Raw genomic sequence first — 18,827 nt, 5'->3', positions numbered from 1 at the left:
TGGGCATCATGTCTTACTTGATGGAGTGCATGTTGACCAGTAGGCTCTGCATGTATCTTTTAATTTTGCACACATACATAAAGTATTTTTAAACTTCTGGAAATTATACCAATTGCATAATTGCTGTGATTTGCTAACAGGGTGGACAAGATCATGCCTATATTATTTCTAGCAGTTAGCCATGGATTTTTCAATACTAATATGGCCATAATGTGCTTAAGGAACAGCCTAAGTAAACGGAATAGTCCAGATCTTCAGGTATTGTGTAGGTGTACATAGTGTACTCTAGACAGCTTCTAAAGCTGACAACTGTGTTCTCAGTAAGTTGGGGAGAAATTTCATACCTCATTACAAATGTAGGAAAGAGAACAGAGAGACATAATATTCTTTGCCTTTACTGTATGATGTTGAAGACTTCCCTATATTTGAGTTACTTCTTGTTGATTGTGCAAGCTCTGCTTTGCATAAACTGAATATGAAAAGGAACTACTGTATCTACTTGGGACCTTAGTCTCTAAAATTACATAGAATTTTTGATCGGAAAACTCACGAAGCCATGAAAAATTGCATTTTAAACTCCAAAAAAAGAAAGACTTTGGTTATTCTTTGGAAAATCTCAGTCTTCTGTTTCCTGAATTATGCTCAAATACATAAAATTTTATGTATTTGAAACCTGGAAGTACATAGGACATCTCAGTGGAAAGGATTTTTAATCTGATGTTTATCAACAGTGCATATCTGATGTGGTGCTGCCTCTTTAAAAAATGTTTGACTTCAGCAACTCCAAATATAGTTCTTACACCAAATTTTTATATTCCATATCATCAAAACAGTCAAAAGAAAAGATGCTTATGTATTTTTAAGCACTCGTGTTTTTTTAAAAGAAACTGAAATTCACTGGCAAAAAAATAAAATGATTTCCTCCTATAGGTTTTATCCACTTCTACTGGCTTGACAAAAACTGTGTACAACCCTGCTGCTTTGAAGGCAGCACAGAAATCTTTGCCTGTTGTTTCCACTTCCGTGCTAGACTCTAATGAAGCACAGAAGAAAAAACAGGTAAATTGAATATACTTCTTTATAAAATGGACCTAGATTGGGAACTTGTGACCACCAGAGATAGTGAACTATGTATATTCATCTCAAGAGCGTAGATGAAACTAGTTACAAGATTACATTCACTATGATGGTTTCTTTTCAAAGGACAAGAAAATTCAGCATGGTTTTCCTAGGTTTTTTCAGTCTATGTTCAGACAGTGTAAGCAGGTTTAAAGCTCTCAAGTTCAAAATGTGAAACGCTTTCTCCTGCAAGCAGGATTTCCATGTTGAGGCACAAATTGTCTGTTGTGAGTGAGAAGGGAGTATAGCATAGTCACTTTTCTTCTCTCTTAAGACCTTCTGGAACTGGCCTTTATTCTCAGCGTATTTTGTACTTGAGACCAAAATTTTCTTCACTTGAGAGAGCTAATAACTGTGTAACCCTGCAATTTGTTGTTTCCAAACTATAAGTCTACTGCATCCATTTTTACTTTTTGTGTAGTACTAAGTTTTCTCTTTTTGTTAGAGGGGAAATGCAACAAAAATGCATTTGGCATTGAATAGCTTGCTCACTTGTAATTTAGCTTGCTTAGAATTTTCAGAAAAGGCCAGTAAACCTCCTTTTTTCCAGATTTATTCTTCTAATTTAGAAAAACTAAATACAGGATGTTTGTCTGGCTGGTTTCAAACCAGAAATTAAGAGTTCAATACTAAGTTTGGTTCAAACAAACACATTGAAATCAGGATAACCATTAAACAAAGGTTTCAGCCTGTTGGTAAACTTATGTAACATATGTCTAATATAATTTGAAATAGCAGTTTGTAACTGCATGTCCATTGTGACATTGGTTCAGACTTTAAAGAAATTACTTCTAATTTTGGGATTTCATTTAATATTTGTCCCCTCAAACATATTTTTCAGAAATAGAAGCTTTACCTTGCAAGTTAAGATGCTAAATGCCTGTGAAATGGCAAAAACCTTGTAATAAAATTGGCTCATAACAGCTGTAGGGTTTTGGTAATTTGGTTTTTGTTTTTTGGGGGTTTTTTTTTTGAGAGAAGACACTGAAGACATGCTAAGTGATTGGCTCTTTTTTTCATGTGCTCTTCTGCTCCTTCCTCTGCTCAGAGATTTCTGTTACAATATACTAGTACTTGTAGAAAAATATGATTTTGTGGGACTGCCTCCCATCTTTCCTCCTTTCTCCCTAGTTTTTCTTAGCATTCATCCACTTGTCTTATCTTCCTTTTCCCTTCAGAAAAAAGATTGCACACTGGATTGCAAAACTAACATTTCATGCAGCAGAATTTGTCAATATTTGTGAAGACATACAGAAACTTTACTGTTTTTTTTTTTTTTATGGCTGTTGTGCATTTACACTCTTTGTATAAAATAATCCACTTCCAATCTGACCCCAGTTGATCCATAATCTAGAGGTGCAAAATCGTCTTCTGCCTCTCCTCCTTTTATCCCATTAAATATGTTGATATCAAAGCTCTTTATTGTTTTCTGCAAGTGCTCTTAATTATTTTCTGCAAGTATCCTGCTAAGACCTCTACATTCAGTACCTGAGAGCAAGATGTAGTTGCTTTCTTAAGCAGCATTAATAGGAGCTGAGCACAGCAGCTGTGGCATTTCCTCTTGCTTCTCCTTTTGAGTCAAATATATCACAAATTTATCAGTTTCAGTTAATTCTGGTTTGCCCATTGCAATGTCAAGTTTCTGTTTTTAGCAGATTAGGTGGTAGTACTTGTTACTTCCAAGTTACAGTAGTCAGATGCAGAAGAGATGAGTTTCATTTGGTAACGCATTAGTTTTAGAAAACAGGATGTATTTTCTCTTTGCTTGGAGCTGTACTGGAGAATGTGATTTAATTGATGGACTTGATTTGCAGTTGATTTCAAGATACTGACCTTACACATTTGAGCTCTTGTAGGTTGTACCTCTTGCACTAGTGTATTATATTGCCTTTCAGCTTTCAGCGGACTTCTGCATTTACTTTGTACGTAAGTAATAATGCAGTCTTCCCAGCACAGATCAGACTAAGAAAGATATTAGACCTATTGCTCATTTGGTGATACATTGTTTTCAAAATGTGTTGTAAATTACTGCTGTAGAGTTGTCAGGTACACTGTGTTATTCTTCTGGCATTATTTTTCAAAATCCAGAAACTTTCTATGATTTTTTTATGCTTCTAGGATGCATTACGACTTCAACAAGATGTGAGAAAAAAGAAGCAAGAAATCTTAGAAAAACACATTGAAACACAGAAGGTAAAAGGTTACCGTTAAAGAAAGTGGGCAATTCAATTGTAAAATCGCAGTTCACTAGAAAGTATTTCAGAATTTGTAAGCATGAGCTGCAAAACTGGCCATAAAATAAGCATTCTCTTAGAATGGTATTACCACATGATTTTAAGGTTTAAGATAGTTTGTCTTGTTAGTTAGGAGCAATTTTAGTTAAAATTGCCTAATTTGGGTGCAGCATGCATATGTTTTTTTTGGGAGAAATGAAAGCCTGAGTATTCTACTTGAGCAGGTGTAGAAAAGTGATGCATGACTGCACTTTGCTTAGGAGTAAAAATGTAAAAATTGCATTTATTTAAGTCTGTTGAGCAAATCTGTCCAAGTGAAATGGAGATACTAGATGTTCATTAGCAAATAATTAATCAGAGATTCAGATAAAGTGCTTAACTTACTACAAGCCATTAAAACCCTATATATTGAGTTTGAAGATCACAACAAAAGTCATGCAATACTGAGTGCTGGAAAACTAATAGTAGTTGCTAAGTAAAAACATTTTGTTTTGTCTTTTTGAATTGAACAGATGTTGATTTCAAAGCTGGAGAAGAATAAAGCCATGAAGTCAGAAGACAAAGCAGAAATCATGAAAACACTGGAAATTTTGACTAATAGCATTACCAAGTTAAAGGATGAATTAAAAGGTGTATCACCAGGAGGAGGGACTCCTTTAAAAAGCATGAAAACTAAGACTCAGGTACTCAAGTTTTGGTCAGCTTTTTAATAAGACAAGTTCTCATGCCTATGTCAGCAGAATTAAAAATATGCAGACACATCAGCAGTATTTAAAACCATACTGGTTTAAAAGTCATCTTTGAAGGGAGGTTGGTTTTACCTTATTTTTAAACTAACATAGTTAATTTTAAAACTGTGCCATTTTCTAAAATGTTTACCCATTGTTACACAGGTATTACATCATCTGGAAAATCAAAAACCAAAACAAAAATCTTACTTCTTTTGCCTTACCCGATCTTTTGTGTATCGTCTGTTGCTTTTTACATTTTTCATAGAAATCTTGGAAGTAGGATTTCTTATGCAAAAGGGTTATCATTATGCAACACAGATTTCATATACAAAACAAACTGCTTCATGAAACTAGTTGACTACTGTACTGGTACATAATGTCCAGGGACTTTTCATGTCACTGAAATGTTTCAGTATATTAAGCTTTTTAGATTAAAGGTTACACTGTTCAGTTTTCCTTTATCTAGCTACCCATATTTGGGTTGTACCTGTAAGAGGAGTTTCTCTTCTCTGCTATCATTCATGTTGGCATATGGCTATAACCAGTTTCCCAACTGCTTTAAGGTTGTATTACCTTTTTAAAATGCAGTATTTTGCTCTTTATAAAGAATTTGTTCCTAAGCACGTCACAAGGTGATTAAGAATTAAGCAAGACTTTGAGAAATAATGTTTTAAGAAACCGATTAATGTTCTTTAGATATATCACAAGCTTTTCTTGATTTATCAAGTGAGGAAGTTCATACTAATAGAAGAGCAGATTCTTGTATAGTGTATTTTCCAGTAAAGAAAAAAGTCTGTTCTTGCTGTTTTCAGTTCTTAAATCTTCAGAATACTCAGTCTTCTAAAGTTTGTGATTCTGTTTTAACGTTACAGCCCAGATTTAATTTAAATGGATTATTAAGTCTCAGTTTGAAGCAGCTCTTCTGCTTTATTTTACGTAGAAATGTAGGCATTAAAAGAGCAGTGTAAATTAGTGATGTACAGTTTTTAAAAGAAATATGAAAAAGAAATACTGAAATGACCTGTATGTACTCACTGTAGCTTCTTACGTCACTATCCAGTAAAAGTTGCAGCAGCATATTTTTATTCTGTAAGTGGGTGTAGATTGTTATGTCTGGAGGTCAGTTTATACCTCTTAAAACAATTTCGATTTCAGTGGAATATTCTACTGTGGTTTAGGGGGGGAACTAAGGGTAATAATGCCAAAATTCAGGCACTGCTATAACAAGGTTAAACTCTCTTTTGGGGGTGAGAAGATAGTTTTTGTTTGGTTTTTGAGAGAGTGGATGTTGCCTGGTGAGAAAACATTTCTGAGGAATGTGAAGGAAATTACCTGTCTGTGAATTTGAACTATGAAAGTCTTAGAAATTGGCAATATTTTTAAAGCTGCATTTGGTTGTTAAAGCCTCATTGTTTTGAGGAATGCTCTTCTACTGGAGGTGTACAGTGCTTCATAAATTTGAACAGGAGAAAATAGTTTATATCAGTTTTGTTGCATGCAAGGAAATGAATCCAGATCCATAGAAATGAAGAAGCTTGACCAGAAAACTTCAATGCAGCATTTTAACCCATGACAATTATTTTACCCTGAGAGTGTTCCAGTAAATTCTTGAAGTGGACAAGAAAATCATCTGATAACTCAAAATTGCTAAAAGTGGTTGAGATTAGAAAGGGTCTCTGGGGATTGTCTTGTTCCATCACTAGCTGCCCCTGAGAAGAGCCTGGATTCATTCATACACAGTATTTATATATGTAGATAAGATCCCCCCTGCCACCTTCTCTTCCTGAAGTTAAATAATCGCAGTTCTGTCAGCCTCTGCTCATACAGTAGATGCTTCAGTCCCTTAATCATCTCTGTGGCCTTTTGGTGGTCTCTCTCCAGTACCTCTCTTGTGTGCTGGGGAGCCTGGAACTGGATGCAGCAGCCATGTGTGGCCTCACTGCTGCAGAGCAGAGGAGAAGGATCACCTCCCTTGACCTGCTGGTGGTGCTCTTCCTAGTGCACTCCAGGAGGCTGTTGGCCACTTCTGCCACGAGGAGAAAATTGCTGGCTCATGTTGAATTTCTTTCCTGCTACCAGGACCACTCAGGTCTTTTTCATCTGGGCAGCCCCCATCCTATACTGGTGGCTGGGGTTATTCCTCCTCAGGTGCAGAACATGGCATTTTCCTTTGTTGAAATGCAGGAGGTTCCTCCTGCCCCAGGTGGGCCACCTTATCATAGAAGGAAATCAGGTTGGGCAGGCAGGACCTGCCCTTCATGAACCCATGCCAACTGGGCCTGATCCCTCCCTTTGTGAGTTCTAACTGCTTGCTGGTCATTACTAAATTTCAGAAGTCCTTGTGTTGCCATGTCATTGGTGTGTTGCAGCACAGTGAGATTTGAAAGAAACACTGTTTCCAATTGTGAAAACTTTGAAAACTATTATACAGGAGGTAATGGATTTTTTTTTTTGTGGTTGCTGTAGATAATCATAGAATGGGGCTAAACGGGGGTCAGGTTGAATAAGTTGTCAGTTGAATAATACAGCTTTTTTTTTTTTCTTTTGAAGTTTCCAGGGGAAAAAAATCCAAACCAAACCCCGCTTTGTCATTCAGTTATGATACTTGGTTTCCAGTTATCACAATGTGAAACCTTTATCTCTTGAAAACCAGCCTTTGAATACATTACATGCTGTGGCTTCGAATTCATGGGTATAAATGTAAAATTGTTTCACAATCATCTATAATTTTATCATTCATTTGTGATGTCACTGGAACATTTGGCTGCTGTAGAAAGTTTTCTATTTGGAACAGAACTTCAAATAAAATATTGATGGTTACATAAGCCATTACCTGCACCTGCACCAGAACCTGCACCTCAATGGTTGCAATGAACATGCCTAGATTTGTGTTCAGAGACACCTTTTGGTTTTGTATATGTTTTAGAACTTTATAATAGATTATTTTTTTTTAAGGTAGTTTGTGCTGGAAGGTAACTCCAGGTGCATCAGAGACCAACCTTTTATTAACAGAGGCCTTGTTACTGGGGTTTGGGTTTTTTTTTTTTTTTTTTTTTTTTTTTTTTTTTTTTTTGTTTTTTTTTTTTTTTGTTTTGTCCTACTGTGGTCTGAATAGAACTACCGTTTGTGCTTTTGCATCATAGAACTGTGATAAACTTAGATACTTATTCTCCAGTCTGATTATAGATTTCGCGTTCATAATTTTACTTCTTTTTTCTTTTTTGTAGAATCTTTTTTTATCGCATCATCACTATCATGTAATTTTGCATTTTTTCTATTTCATTTAGTTTAGAAAAAATTCCATTGGCTTTGGCTTTCTGTGATAGTCCAAAAGGTTTGACATCACCAAGCTCAGAAACAATACTACTACACATTGAAGTTTTATCTTGCCAAGAAGGCTCCTAAACTTGGGCTTTGTTTGTTTTTGAAGGTGGGAACCTAACATAGTAAGCAGTATACCTGCAGAGGTAGAGCATAAGTCACAACTTGGTTAAATTTAAAACCTTACAGAAGCTACAGCTTCTAGTTTTCAAATTCTCTTTCCTTACAGTTCCTAGGAATCTCTTTTCCAGATAGAGAGGTGCTATGGCAGTCTTGTACCTTACCCAGAGGCCAGCACTGGCCAACCTTTAAATCGCTGCGTATTTCTGAAATACCCTGCTCATAGGTGCATAGCAGTAGATTCCTGGGTCTTAACGGCATGTTGTTTCCTCAGTAGCAAATGTGAACTGTGGAACTAATAATTTACTGTAACAATTTCTTAGATGCAGAAAGAGTTACTAGATACTGAACTGGATTTATACAAGAAGATGCAAGCTGGGGAGGAAGTTACTGAATTAAGACGAAAATATACAGAGCTGCAGCTGGAAGTATGTTTGTTTCTTCTTTTGTAGCAATTGACTTTTAATCAAATATTTTCGTGTATGTTTATTAACTCACCTATTGTATCATAAACTATTTTTTCCGGAGTGCAATATTAAGTTGTATGTAGATGGAGGCAATTAGCAGTTATGTTTTAAAAAATTAGCTTCTAATTCCACTGAGGGTAGAGAAATAGTGTCTTCAAGCTTGATGGCTAATCTAGTTAAATTCTGTAACTGTTACATGACATGATATTTTACAGATTTGTGGTAGTAATACTTCCTTGAGAGCATGGAGTGTTTTTGAATTGTTGCCTGTAGGTGATGTTGTGTTTGATATAAAGGAATTAAAAACCACTGTTTGATCTTTTATTCTTAAATGTTAGCATTCTCTTAATAAGATTAACCAAAAGAAGTTGAAGTGCCAAAAGTAATTAATATTACAGCATTGGTTTCAGGAGAAGGAGGATTTACCGAAACCAAATACAGTGTTTCAAGAAGCATTCAATATTTAGAACCGTACTTAAAAGTATTCCCTTTTTAAAAAATTGCAAGGTTGTGCAAGATATTCAATATCTGTGTCTCATTTTGAGAAATTCTGAATGCTGTGGGTGTTGCTCTGTGTTATATTACACTGTCTTGCTTATCTGATTGTGTAATATCTACTTAATTGCATGATAACCTTATCTCTTTTTACTGTTAAGCAGGCTGCTGTGTCGCTTAAGTCCCTTTTGTCTTAATGAAGTGTGGTTATGTCTTATGTGTAGCTACATATGAACACAGTGCACATACATATGCTTAAGTTGCATTAAAATCTTACTTTAAAATAAAGTTGTAATGCAGCTTTGGTAATTGAAAATAAGGTTGTTAATAAGCCAAACCAATTCAGTGGAGATGACAAAAAAGCTTATGTTATTAATATGTATTCTGATGGTGAATAATATTTCACAAGTGTCTTGAAAGCTTATTTATAAATTTTACACTTTAGAAAATGCTACTAGAAGGTATATTCTGAAACCTTTACCAAATACTGATCGAAGTAGATAGAAAAAAACAGGATTATTAGTAAGGCATACCTGTGTGTTTCAGAAAACAGCATAAGATGTATCCCTTGTATAATTTACAGGAGGGATATGGGGTTTTTTCCTCTTGATGTTTGTTTGATTATTCGGTATTCTTACAAATTCTTGAGAAGAACTTCTATTCACACATTCTCTTTGTGACTTTGACTCTCAAAATAATCGTGTCGCTTCTGTGCCTTCTAACCTGCTGTTCTGTTCCAGGTGACCATGCTTTTATTGTGAGAAAACCCAAGCAGTATACAGCTTGATTGTTGAGTTAGCATAATCTTTAACTTTCTGGATTATTCATTTAACCATTTAAAAATGTTAAAAAACACCAGAACCTGCAGGTTTCTCTTCAGACACACGCACACACACACGCACAAAAAGTGAACTGCGGAACTACATACTACTGTAAAATTATCTGAATAATTTTGGGAATAAAGCTGTAACAAATTTGAGCTTCTTACGAGTAATATCACTGGCATGCGTTAAAGTACTGTTATCAGTGTTTGAGTTGTAACCACAGTAGGATATGTTAAAAACATTGTTACAGATTTCATTTAATATTTTATTCCTATAGCAGATCTGTTTGTGCTGAAAATTTTTTTTTCTGTGTTATAAATGATGAAATTAAATCCTTGAAAGTGCTTTTTTGAAACTTACAATAACTTTTGCAAATTACTTTTCAAATGGCTGTCAGAGATACTGTCATCGGCCTTTTGACTTTTCTTGGAGAGTGCATGCCAGTTCTTTAGAAGGGATACACAGGTGGGAGTGGAAATTAGTAAGTATGTAGAGCCAAATTTTTTGTCCTTGGAGGCACTTTTTAGAGCCTCTGTTTCCTGCCTCACAGTTCTGTGACCAAAAGCTATTACACTGCATTAATTCTGGTCAGAATAAAAATCCTGGCTAGATGTTCAGAGACAAGAGATGAAATTAAAGAGACAAATTGAGTAGTTAGTCACCACATCAAATAAATTTGCTAATGAATTTACAAATGTTGTACAGCAGTGCCTTTCTTCTGTGAGGAATTATTTTCACAGATAAGGGCTCTTTTGATATCTGGTTTTAATACCTGGTTCTCTCTTCCTTTTTCCATTCTATTTTTGATCTGTTTAATTATTAACAATCTTGGCTTTTCAATGTTACTGACATGTTCACCTTTTGGTACTTTAAGACCTGTAGGCTGCTCCTTTTGAGTCTTGTTTGGAGATGTTTATAGGAAACATAAGATAATATGTTTGTAATTTTGTCTAAATATTTAATTATGACTTTTAATACATCAATATGTTATGTATAAACATCTTAGGCTGCCAAACGAGGGATTCTTTCTTCAGTTCGTGGTAGAGGGGTTCATGCAAGAGGTCGGGGTGCATCACGTAGCAGAGGTAGAGGAATACGAGGCCGGGGTAGAGGCAGAGGCGTTCCTGTGCATGCAGTTGTGGATCATCGGCCTAGGGCATTAGAAATCTCTGCATTTACAGAAAGTGATAGAGAAGATCTTCTTCCTCATTTTGCGGTATGTGGCAACTTCACTTTTTCTGTTCTTTGGATGATGTTCTTCTATTGAAGGAGTTGTTTTCTCTTGATTCAGTTAATCTGGAAATATTATTTAGGTATGAATCTCTAGCATGATATACTTTTTCATGGAAAAAGGATGCATCTGTAAAAGGTGAAACAGAGAAATTACACCATTGATTCAGCTAGTTGTAACTGTAACTGCATAGCATTTACAAGGCTTGTTCTTTTTCTTAAAAAGAAAGGAAATGTGGAATACAAAATAATGACTTAAAATATTAATTTGTTCAGGATATATGTAAAATTGTTAAAATGTTTTAGGCAAATAAAGTATTTGAAGTGATGGTGAGAAAAAAGACTGATTCTGTGACAAACTTTAAATATGTGAAGTCAGTTTATCTTTATTGAAGTACCTTAACAAGTGCTTAATGAAAATTGTCACTGAAAATTTTCGGTGCTTTTGCCTAGCTTTCTGAATTTAAGAATCAAGATGAGAATTGGGCAACTACGTTTGGCAGGGCAGCCAGAGGTTTTCCATCTATTCATGTCTCTAAGCTTAAGAAATCAGAGCTTTTTCTACCTCCCCCCACCTTTTTTTTTTTGTTTTTCCCCCTGGTTTTAGTCTTAACAGTAGTAAATTGGGATACATAATTTTTAGTAGATTTTTACTTGCAAACAAGTGAGAAATCAACATACATTTCTAAACCCTCTCCATTAAAAAAGGTTATAATAAAAGGAAACTTGTTTATTTTGTGGAATAAATGCTAAGAATATCTAGTGGCATAAATTGTGTGAATCTTCATCTGCCATTCTGCCACCCCTTCCCATTGGGTTTTGGTTATGAGTACTTCCTATAGAGATGTACGATGGACTGAACTTCTGAGCAATGACTTGACAAATTTTTCATGTAAAGCTAAGAACATGTAATTTTAAAATGAAGCAATACAATCACTTGCTCGACCATAGGATGTTTCTGAGTCCAATTTCCAGAAGTATAAGAAAAAAATTATTTTTAATCTACAACATTACATCGTGATGTAATATGCTTTATGAATATTGCTAAAGTAAATTCTGCTGGTCACCTTTTGTATATTTTATTTCAGTATGTACTTCTATGCAAAGACTATAAAGATGGAAACAGAAAATCTGCTACTGTTAAAAGTTTGCTCTGTAGTGTCAGTTTATGGTCATAAATTTGCTCAGAACTTAGTATTTTCTTATACTTTGTTTTTATTGCAGTATTAAACTTACTATTTCTAATGAACAAAAGCGTTAACAAAAAAAAACCTCACTAGCATCAACAAATAAAATTCTATTCACAGTGTTAGTAGTATAACACTGAGAAAAAATATAAATTATTTTGTTTTGCAGGTTGTGCATTTGCTGTTTTAAACTTACTCCAAATTCCATAGAAATACTGAGCTGTATTTTCTGTTTCTATTATGATACTAAAACTCTGCACATCAGCAGTGCACTGCACCTCTACAGATATATTTAGCATTGCAGCTTCCAGAGGTGGCACATGAAAGGTAGCAGTACTAGAGTGGCAATTACAGGAATAGATGGGTCAGGTTCTTAAGTTTTGAAACTTTTGCTACAGTCCCTGTGTCTAACAAATATTTTTGTGGAAGAGTTTCAGAACAGATTAATGGAATTCAAGACTCCTTCTTTCTGATCAAGAGAGAAGTACTGAAGCAGAACAACCTCTTTTTCTGTTACGATTTTACTTCATACCTATATGTTTGCAATACGGAAGTCCAGACACTACAGCACTTTTGTGTTTTAGAAATGCAAGTAAAAGTAACGGTATTCCTTGAAAGACAAGTACTCTGATTGGCATTAAAGCTATGAAATGAAAGCCACGCTCTTTTAAATTTATATGATTTTTGAAGGCATTTGATTTAGGATAGGATTTTTAGAGGTGGAGAACTATTTCACTGAGCTTTTTTTTTTTTTTATATTTCTTTATTAAAAGCAATATGGTGACATTGAAGATTGCCAGATAGATGACTCTTCTCTCCATGCAGTGATTACCTTTAAAACAAGAGCAGAAGCTGAAGCTGTGAGTAAAGTCGTTGTTGAAAATACTCTGCAACATTCACCTACTTTCTAGTTACATTTTACTTCTGTATTTGATTAAATGTAATACTGCTAATTATTTTTAAACATTTTAAAAGAAGTCTGACACACAAGTTTAATTCAAGATTAAACAAATTGTCAGAACAGCATATTACTGGAATACTTAGGAAATGAGGACGTTTATAGGAAACTCAAGTACAGGATGTAAGAGAAATTAAGAGAAACAGTTTTTGTTTGTGGTGTCCACATTCTAATTAGCATTAAAACTTTTTAATTTCAAAAGACTTTGTGTCTAATTGCACCTTCAGTTTTAAATTAAAATTTTATGAAAACTGGCTTTGATCAAATATAGTGAAATCTGTGTTTTCCTTAAGATAGTTTTATATATTAAATACATTTCTACTGGAATTTCTGTGTTTACTACTAAGGCAGACTTTAAGACTGGCAATTGGAGAATTTGTAGAAGGTAATCATTAAAACCTCTGTTGAGGCCAATTGTGAAGTAAATGCAGTTAATATTTTATCTTCTTAAATGGAAATAGTTCTATGCTTTATGAATATATATGTTCTCGCCTGGAAGGAAGAGGAGGATTCCCAATTGTAAAATGTTGCATTTTTATGTAGTAGTAATTTCTTGCAAAGATTACAAGTTGTTTCTGTACCTGAGTGTCACATATAAGTACTTTTAAAAATTGTAGTTGTGTGACATTGTGATGAGACCATGGACAAAAAGCTCCTGAGCTGCATTTTAATAAGCATAGAATCTTTTAAATTTATCATAAATTTATATGTACAGATTTAAAATTTATACCTGGGGACTTTAATATCACACAATTCATGTTCAGATGTCATTGAACATGTAATTGTTTCTACATTTCACATTATGCTGTGCTTTCAGATTGTACTATAAATCTTTTGTGACCATGACGGTTATTTCGGAATGTTGCTAACGCTGATTTATGTTCATTCATGTTACTTTAATTTGAACATAGTATTTCCAAAGCAGCCACTTAATGCAGCTGGTACGTCGAAAGGCATGAATATCCCATATGTTAAAAACTTTTACATTTCAGTTACAATGGCTTTACAGGAAGTGGAACATTTTCCAGTAGATTAAATTGTGATCACAGAGGGGCTTTTTTAGTTGTTTTTGTTTTACTTGGGTTGTTTTGGTTTTTTTTTAAATATACTAAATCATTTGTTTGTGGGATGTCTTACATCTTCCAGTAAGTTATGCATTAACATTTTTGTGTCCATCTTTGAAAGGTGAAGAACCATCAAGATAACACTAAAAACCAGAAGGTGTTGGTTCAGTATTTTGCCCACATCACCAAATGATTTATGGTTTTACAAGCTGATTTTATTCTGAATATATTTTGATCATTTTCCTGAAAGGATATGTGAATTCTGTATGTAGTGAATGAAGTTGTTTTGTTCTAACCTATTAATGGTAATTCAGTATGAACATACTACAGCTTGAATTTTCTTCTGAAAAAGCTGGCTATTGGTTTATTTCTGGCATTTAAGTATTACTGAAGTTACTTTTTCCCTTGGCAAAGACTAGATATGTATATATATAAAGAGAGAGAGAGAGAGAGAATAGATAACTAAAATGTAAAACTTGTTCTAGGCTGCGATTCATGGATCTCGTTTTAAAGGACAAGAGCTAAAGTTGGCGTGGAACAAGCCTGTTGCTAGCTTGTCAGCTATTGAAACAGAAGAAGCAGAACCTGATGAAGAAGAAGTAAGATTGCTGTTTGTTTTTTTTTTTTTAAGATGAAATAATGATGTAGCTCATTGCTATAGTGTCCACTGCTGCAAGGAGTCTGCCTTATTGAGAGGTCTCATTAACTACTTCACTGAGATTTCTCCATTTTGTATAACGAAGGAAGGGCATACAGGGATATGCAAACACTTCAGCTGAATAAAGGAAGGAAAGGACAGATTCATTGGTAGGTGAACTAATCTTTTAACCCCACCTGAAGACACAGAGTGTAGGAGGAAACCTCTGGGGTATAGGTAGTAGGGGAAAGGGAATGAAGTTAGTAACATAAGATGCACTAGCTACTCTGGCAGAGTTAAAAAGGACAGATTTACAAATTTTCGAAAAGACCTCAGGCCTTGTCAGCTGAGAAGTGTTTGTTGGCAGTGGGATACATCCATTTTAGCTGATGGTTTTTCTCCTTAGCAGGAGTCATCAGGTATGGGGAAAAAACCTCAGGGAAAAGACTGCATGGGACAGGTTTCTGTAATTCATAAATTGATGGACTCATCTAAAAGTTTCCAGATTTTCAAAATTGAAGTAAAAAGGGGTAGTAATGTTATTTAAGAAAAAATTTCATTATTGGAATATTTACATTTATTTTTTGGTTGGTTTATGGGGATTTTTTTCTGACCATTTTTCTGACGCTTTTCTTGAGATCTGATTCTGTTCTTTAACTGGTTTTATTTGTCTCTAGACTGTTTCTATAGTTACTCCTTGGCTAATTATTCTTGTAGAAAATGTGTAGAGTTGATCTTGGCTGACAAATCCAGCTGATCATTGCTTTTGTATTTTCTTGCTTGCTGAAACCTTTCAATAGCAAATGTGCAATAGAAAAATGTTAGTTTACTTATTTTTGTTAGTAGTGTTGTTTGATTCTTACTTGGCCAAGCATTAAAAGAGATTTTTTTTATTTATTTAACATGATTGATGTATTTAACCCTGACCCTTTCCTATTCTCAAAACAAGCCAAATAAATGTAGCTCTCCTGTTTTCTTCCTGTAGTGAGATTGGATTTTATTTCAATTTTTTACAAGTGAATTAGTCCTCCTAACCTTCACCATATTTTTGTACATGAGGGATTTCTATTCAATAATGCTTGTGAGATTTTGCGTTTAAATGCCATTGTTTCCTTCTGGGACCTTTGTATTGCTTCTAGCATTTGTTTAAGTTAGTATTTGAAGTATAATGTTATGATCCCCATGTCCCAGATGGATGGGTTCAAGAAGTTTTGTTCATGCATTGAAGCTCAACCAATTGCATGAAAGAAATTTTACATAGTTTTATTGCTAAAACTCAGTATTTATGCAGGACTAGATTGGGTCTGGGGTAGGTCCATGCAGTCAATGGACTGAATTTTAGTCATACTCATGTCTTGAGTTTCTGCATGCCTACAATTCGTGATGCTGCTTATTAACTTCATTTTATAGTAGGTAAACACATGAAGAAGGTTTCCGTCATTTTTCCATGGCTAAACTGCCATTTTAGTTCAGCTGAGGAATACTGTGCTAAAGTGGGGTAGCAGGCCTAAGACTTGGCTGAAACTAAGTACCTTGTTGTTTGGCGGGGGAAAACAAAAAGGGAACTAGATAATTTCAGCAGAGTGACATTATTAATAATCATAGAATCATAGAATAGTTAGGGTTGGAAAGGACCTTAAGATCATCTAGTTCCAGCCAGGACACCTCGCACTAAACCATGTCACCCAAGACTCCATCCAGCCTGGCCTTGAACACCGCCAGGGATGGAGCATTCACAACTTCCTTGGGCAACCTGTTCCAGTGCCTCACCACCCTCACTGTGAAGAACTTCTTCCTTATATCTAACCTAAACTTCCTCTGTTTAAGTTTGAACCCATTACCCCTTGTCCTACCACTAGAGTCCCTAATGAAGAGTCCCTCCCCAGCATCCTTGTAGGTCCCCTTCAGATACTGGAAGGCTGCTCTGAGGTCTCCACGCAGCCTTCTCTTCTCCAGCCCCAACTTTCTCAGCCTGTCTTCATATGAGAGGTGCTCCAGCCCCCTTACCAACCTCATGGCCCTCCTCTGGACTTGCTTCAACAGCTCCATGTCCTTTTTATGTTGAGGACACCAGAACTGTACACAGTACTCCAAGTGAGGTCTCATCAGAGCAGAGTAGAGGGGCTCCTGGTCTGTTTATGCAAATATGAAGTAGGTGTTTTGGACTTGGATATTTTAGAAATTCCGTGCTGAGTATCCACTTAATTATGAAAGCACCTCATCTTCCTAGGTGCTTTATGTTCTACACCTGACTGCCTAGCAAATGAGTTGACTCTACTGAGACAACAACCAATGCCTAGGAACAGTATAAAACACTAAGTAGACAGAAGCATTTGATTATCAGTGGTTTGCAGTTCAGGTACCTTCTGAGTCAGAGGTGTGGTGTCTCTGTAGTTGAAAGCTCCTCCCTCAGCTGGGAGATTTTTCTGAGCAAAGACATCCTTGTGTTTTAGCCCTTTCTTTAGCTAGTACAGAAATCGCTGTGATAGGTGTGGTTGTCAAAAAAGCTCTGAGATGGGAGAGTTTATTTATACACCCCCGTGTCTATATGTAAATAAAAATCAAAACAATTCACTGTTTCTTTTTGGATTTTTTTCAACTTTACCTTTCTCAAGTCTGTAACTCTTGACCTGAAATGTTCAGGGTTTCGTGAAGTCTATCAAGTTACTATGTTGTTACTGAAAGGAATTGAAAATACAGTAATATTGTTTGTCTAAATTTTGTAAATACCTGTCTCCCTGCCCCCATATTTCAAAGCTTTATATTGGTTTTAAGCTTGTGTAAGCTGTCAAAATCAAAATGTCTCAGATTCAGCCTTTTATTTTTCTGTGGCACAGGTATGTCAAGATCTTGGATTAAAAGAGGCATAGTTACTGTGAATGTGCAAAAACTAACATTACTTTTCAGCATAGCATCTTAAGTTCCATGGGAACATTACAGCTTGGGCACGAATGACATGCCAAAAAGAGCTGTTTAAGTATGAGGTGTGTATGTCACTTTGAAGACCATTGAAAAGAAAAAAGGTGTTTAATTTTCTATTCATTAATACATGTATATGATATATATACATGCAGTGTATTTTTTGAAAGCTTTACTATTAAAAATATATATGTTCCTTTTTAAATTGTGAGAGTCACAGAGTTGTGTTTTGCTTTTTGGTCTTTAGCATTTTCTGACATAACAGAATATCATTTTCTCTTGAAGTTTCAGGAAGAATCTTTGGTGGATGACTCGCTGCTTCAGGATGATGATGAAGAGGAGGAGGAAAATGAATCTCGTTCATGGAGAAGATGATTGAACTAATCAATGACAATGCCAGAACTGCACCTGTGTTGCATTAGTATTACCTAATGTACTTCTGCATCTTTGTATTAAAAGGGGTTTTGTGATGAAGTTGGATTCAGATATAGACTAAAATGCAGTTGGGCGGTTATACGTTTTGAAAGATTGATGTTTGAGTTACATTTCAGTAAATGATTGCAAAAGACATCATACTAGGAACATATGCAATGTTTTTATTACATAGTTCTACAGAAAGTTACAGAATTCTTTGGGTTCTTTGTAATTACCGAATTGGTCGAACACAAATGACCAGAAGTTGTTATAACATAGATAATTTTTGTTCTATTCCAGATACGGAATGAAAATTTGCATTTAAAATCTTTGTGAATGTTTTCAGAAATGAATAGATAACAGTACTAAACTGAAGTCTCTAAAGTTATGTATTCATAATATTGCATAGTAGTATGCTTAGGCTTTACTATGTACTAGCCTTTTGTTGGATTTGTGTACGTATTTTACCTATGGGTTTTAATGATAAAGTGTATGACTGCTTTGCATAAGTCCTTATGACTTTAAGATGTTAAAAAATAAAGAAATGGAATGGTCTTAAAAAAAAAAAAAGAAAAGAAAAAAGAAAAAAAAAAAGCAATAACCAAAAAAGCTGAGGCAATGGTCCTTCAAAATGAAAAAAAAAAAAAAAAAAGAAAAAAAAAGAAAAAAAAAAAGACCATTCCAAATGGCAACCCCACCCCCATATTCACAAAAGGAGCTCTAATCACTATCACTTACCTTAAAATAGCATTGAATATAAAAAAAAATCTCAACATAATGGTGTTTCATTTACATTAACACACAGGTGTACTCTGCATAAAAGCTTCTGAATTTTAAACTGTTTGATTTAAGTCAAACGCTAAATAGAATAATATTCTAACAATAAGGAATTTATTCTGTATCCCTGCACTGTGCAACTGTAGAAGAATATTTGATCCTGCAAATATATGCAGTACTGAAATGTACTTTAGAAAAATTCATTAGGAGAAGCGGAATACTTGGTAGGTATTCTGAAAAAAAATTGACTACGTAAATTAATGCATTTTTTTTATTCGTGTGTTGCTCTGATTACTTTTTTCTATATTGGAAATAACACTCAGCAGATAC

At 34.8% G+C, this 18,827-nt stretch overlaps 1 protein-coding gene across 1 annotated transcript; it reads left to right on the top strand.

Annotated features, from left to right (window-relative positions):
- Positions 1–210: 210 nt before the first annotated feature.
- On the top strand, positions 211–18,296 carry LOC104412633 (RNA-binding protein 26-like). Its single transcript, XM_010023393.1, has 9 exons — positions 211–258; positions 931–1,059; positions 3,238–3,312; positions 3,866–4,036; positions 7,849–7,953; positions 10,318–10,527; positions 12,502–12,588; positions 14,236–14,349; positions 17,592–18,296. The coding sequence occupies exons 1-9, from the start codon at positions 211–213 to the stop codon at positions 17,679–17,681; spliced, it is 1,029 nt and encodes a 342-aa protein (XP_010021695.1). The 3' UTR covers positions 17,682–18,296.
- Positions 18,297–18,827: the final 531 nt, after the last annotated feature.

This window comes from Nestor notabilis, unplaced genomic scaffold (genome assembly GCF_000696875.1).
Source record: "Nestor notabilis isolate BGI_N333 unplaced genomic scaffold, ASM69687v1 scaffold30421, whole genome shotgun sequence".
Classification (NCBI taxonomy): Eukaryota; Metazoa; Chordata; class Aves; order Psittaciformes; family Psittacidae; genus Nestor; species Nestor notabilis.
Note: the sequence above shows the minus strand (reverse complement) of the source record. Positions and strands in the feature narration are given on the sequence as shown.

Bases quoted from the DNA above. Each gene is read 5' to 3' on its own strand.
- LOC104412633 (XM_010023393.1), top strand. From the start codon at position 211: ATGTGCTTAAGGAACAGCCTAAGTAAACGGAATAGTCCAGATCTTCAG. The intron at 3,313-3,865 runs GTAAAAGGTTAC...TGAATTGAACAG, and splicing joins AACACATTGAAACACAGAAG to ATGTTGATTTCAAAGCTGGA. The intron at 4,037-7,848 runs GTACTCAAGTTT...ACAATTTCTTAG, and splicing joins GCATGAAAACTAAGACTCAG to ATGCAGAAAGAGTTACTAGA.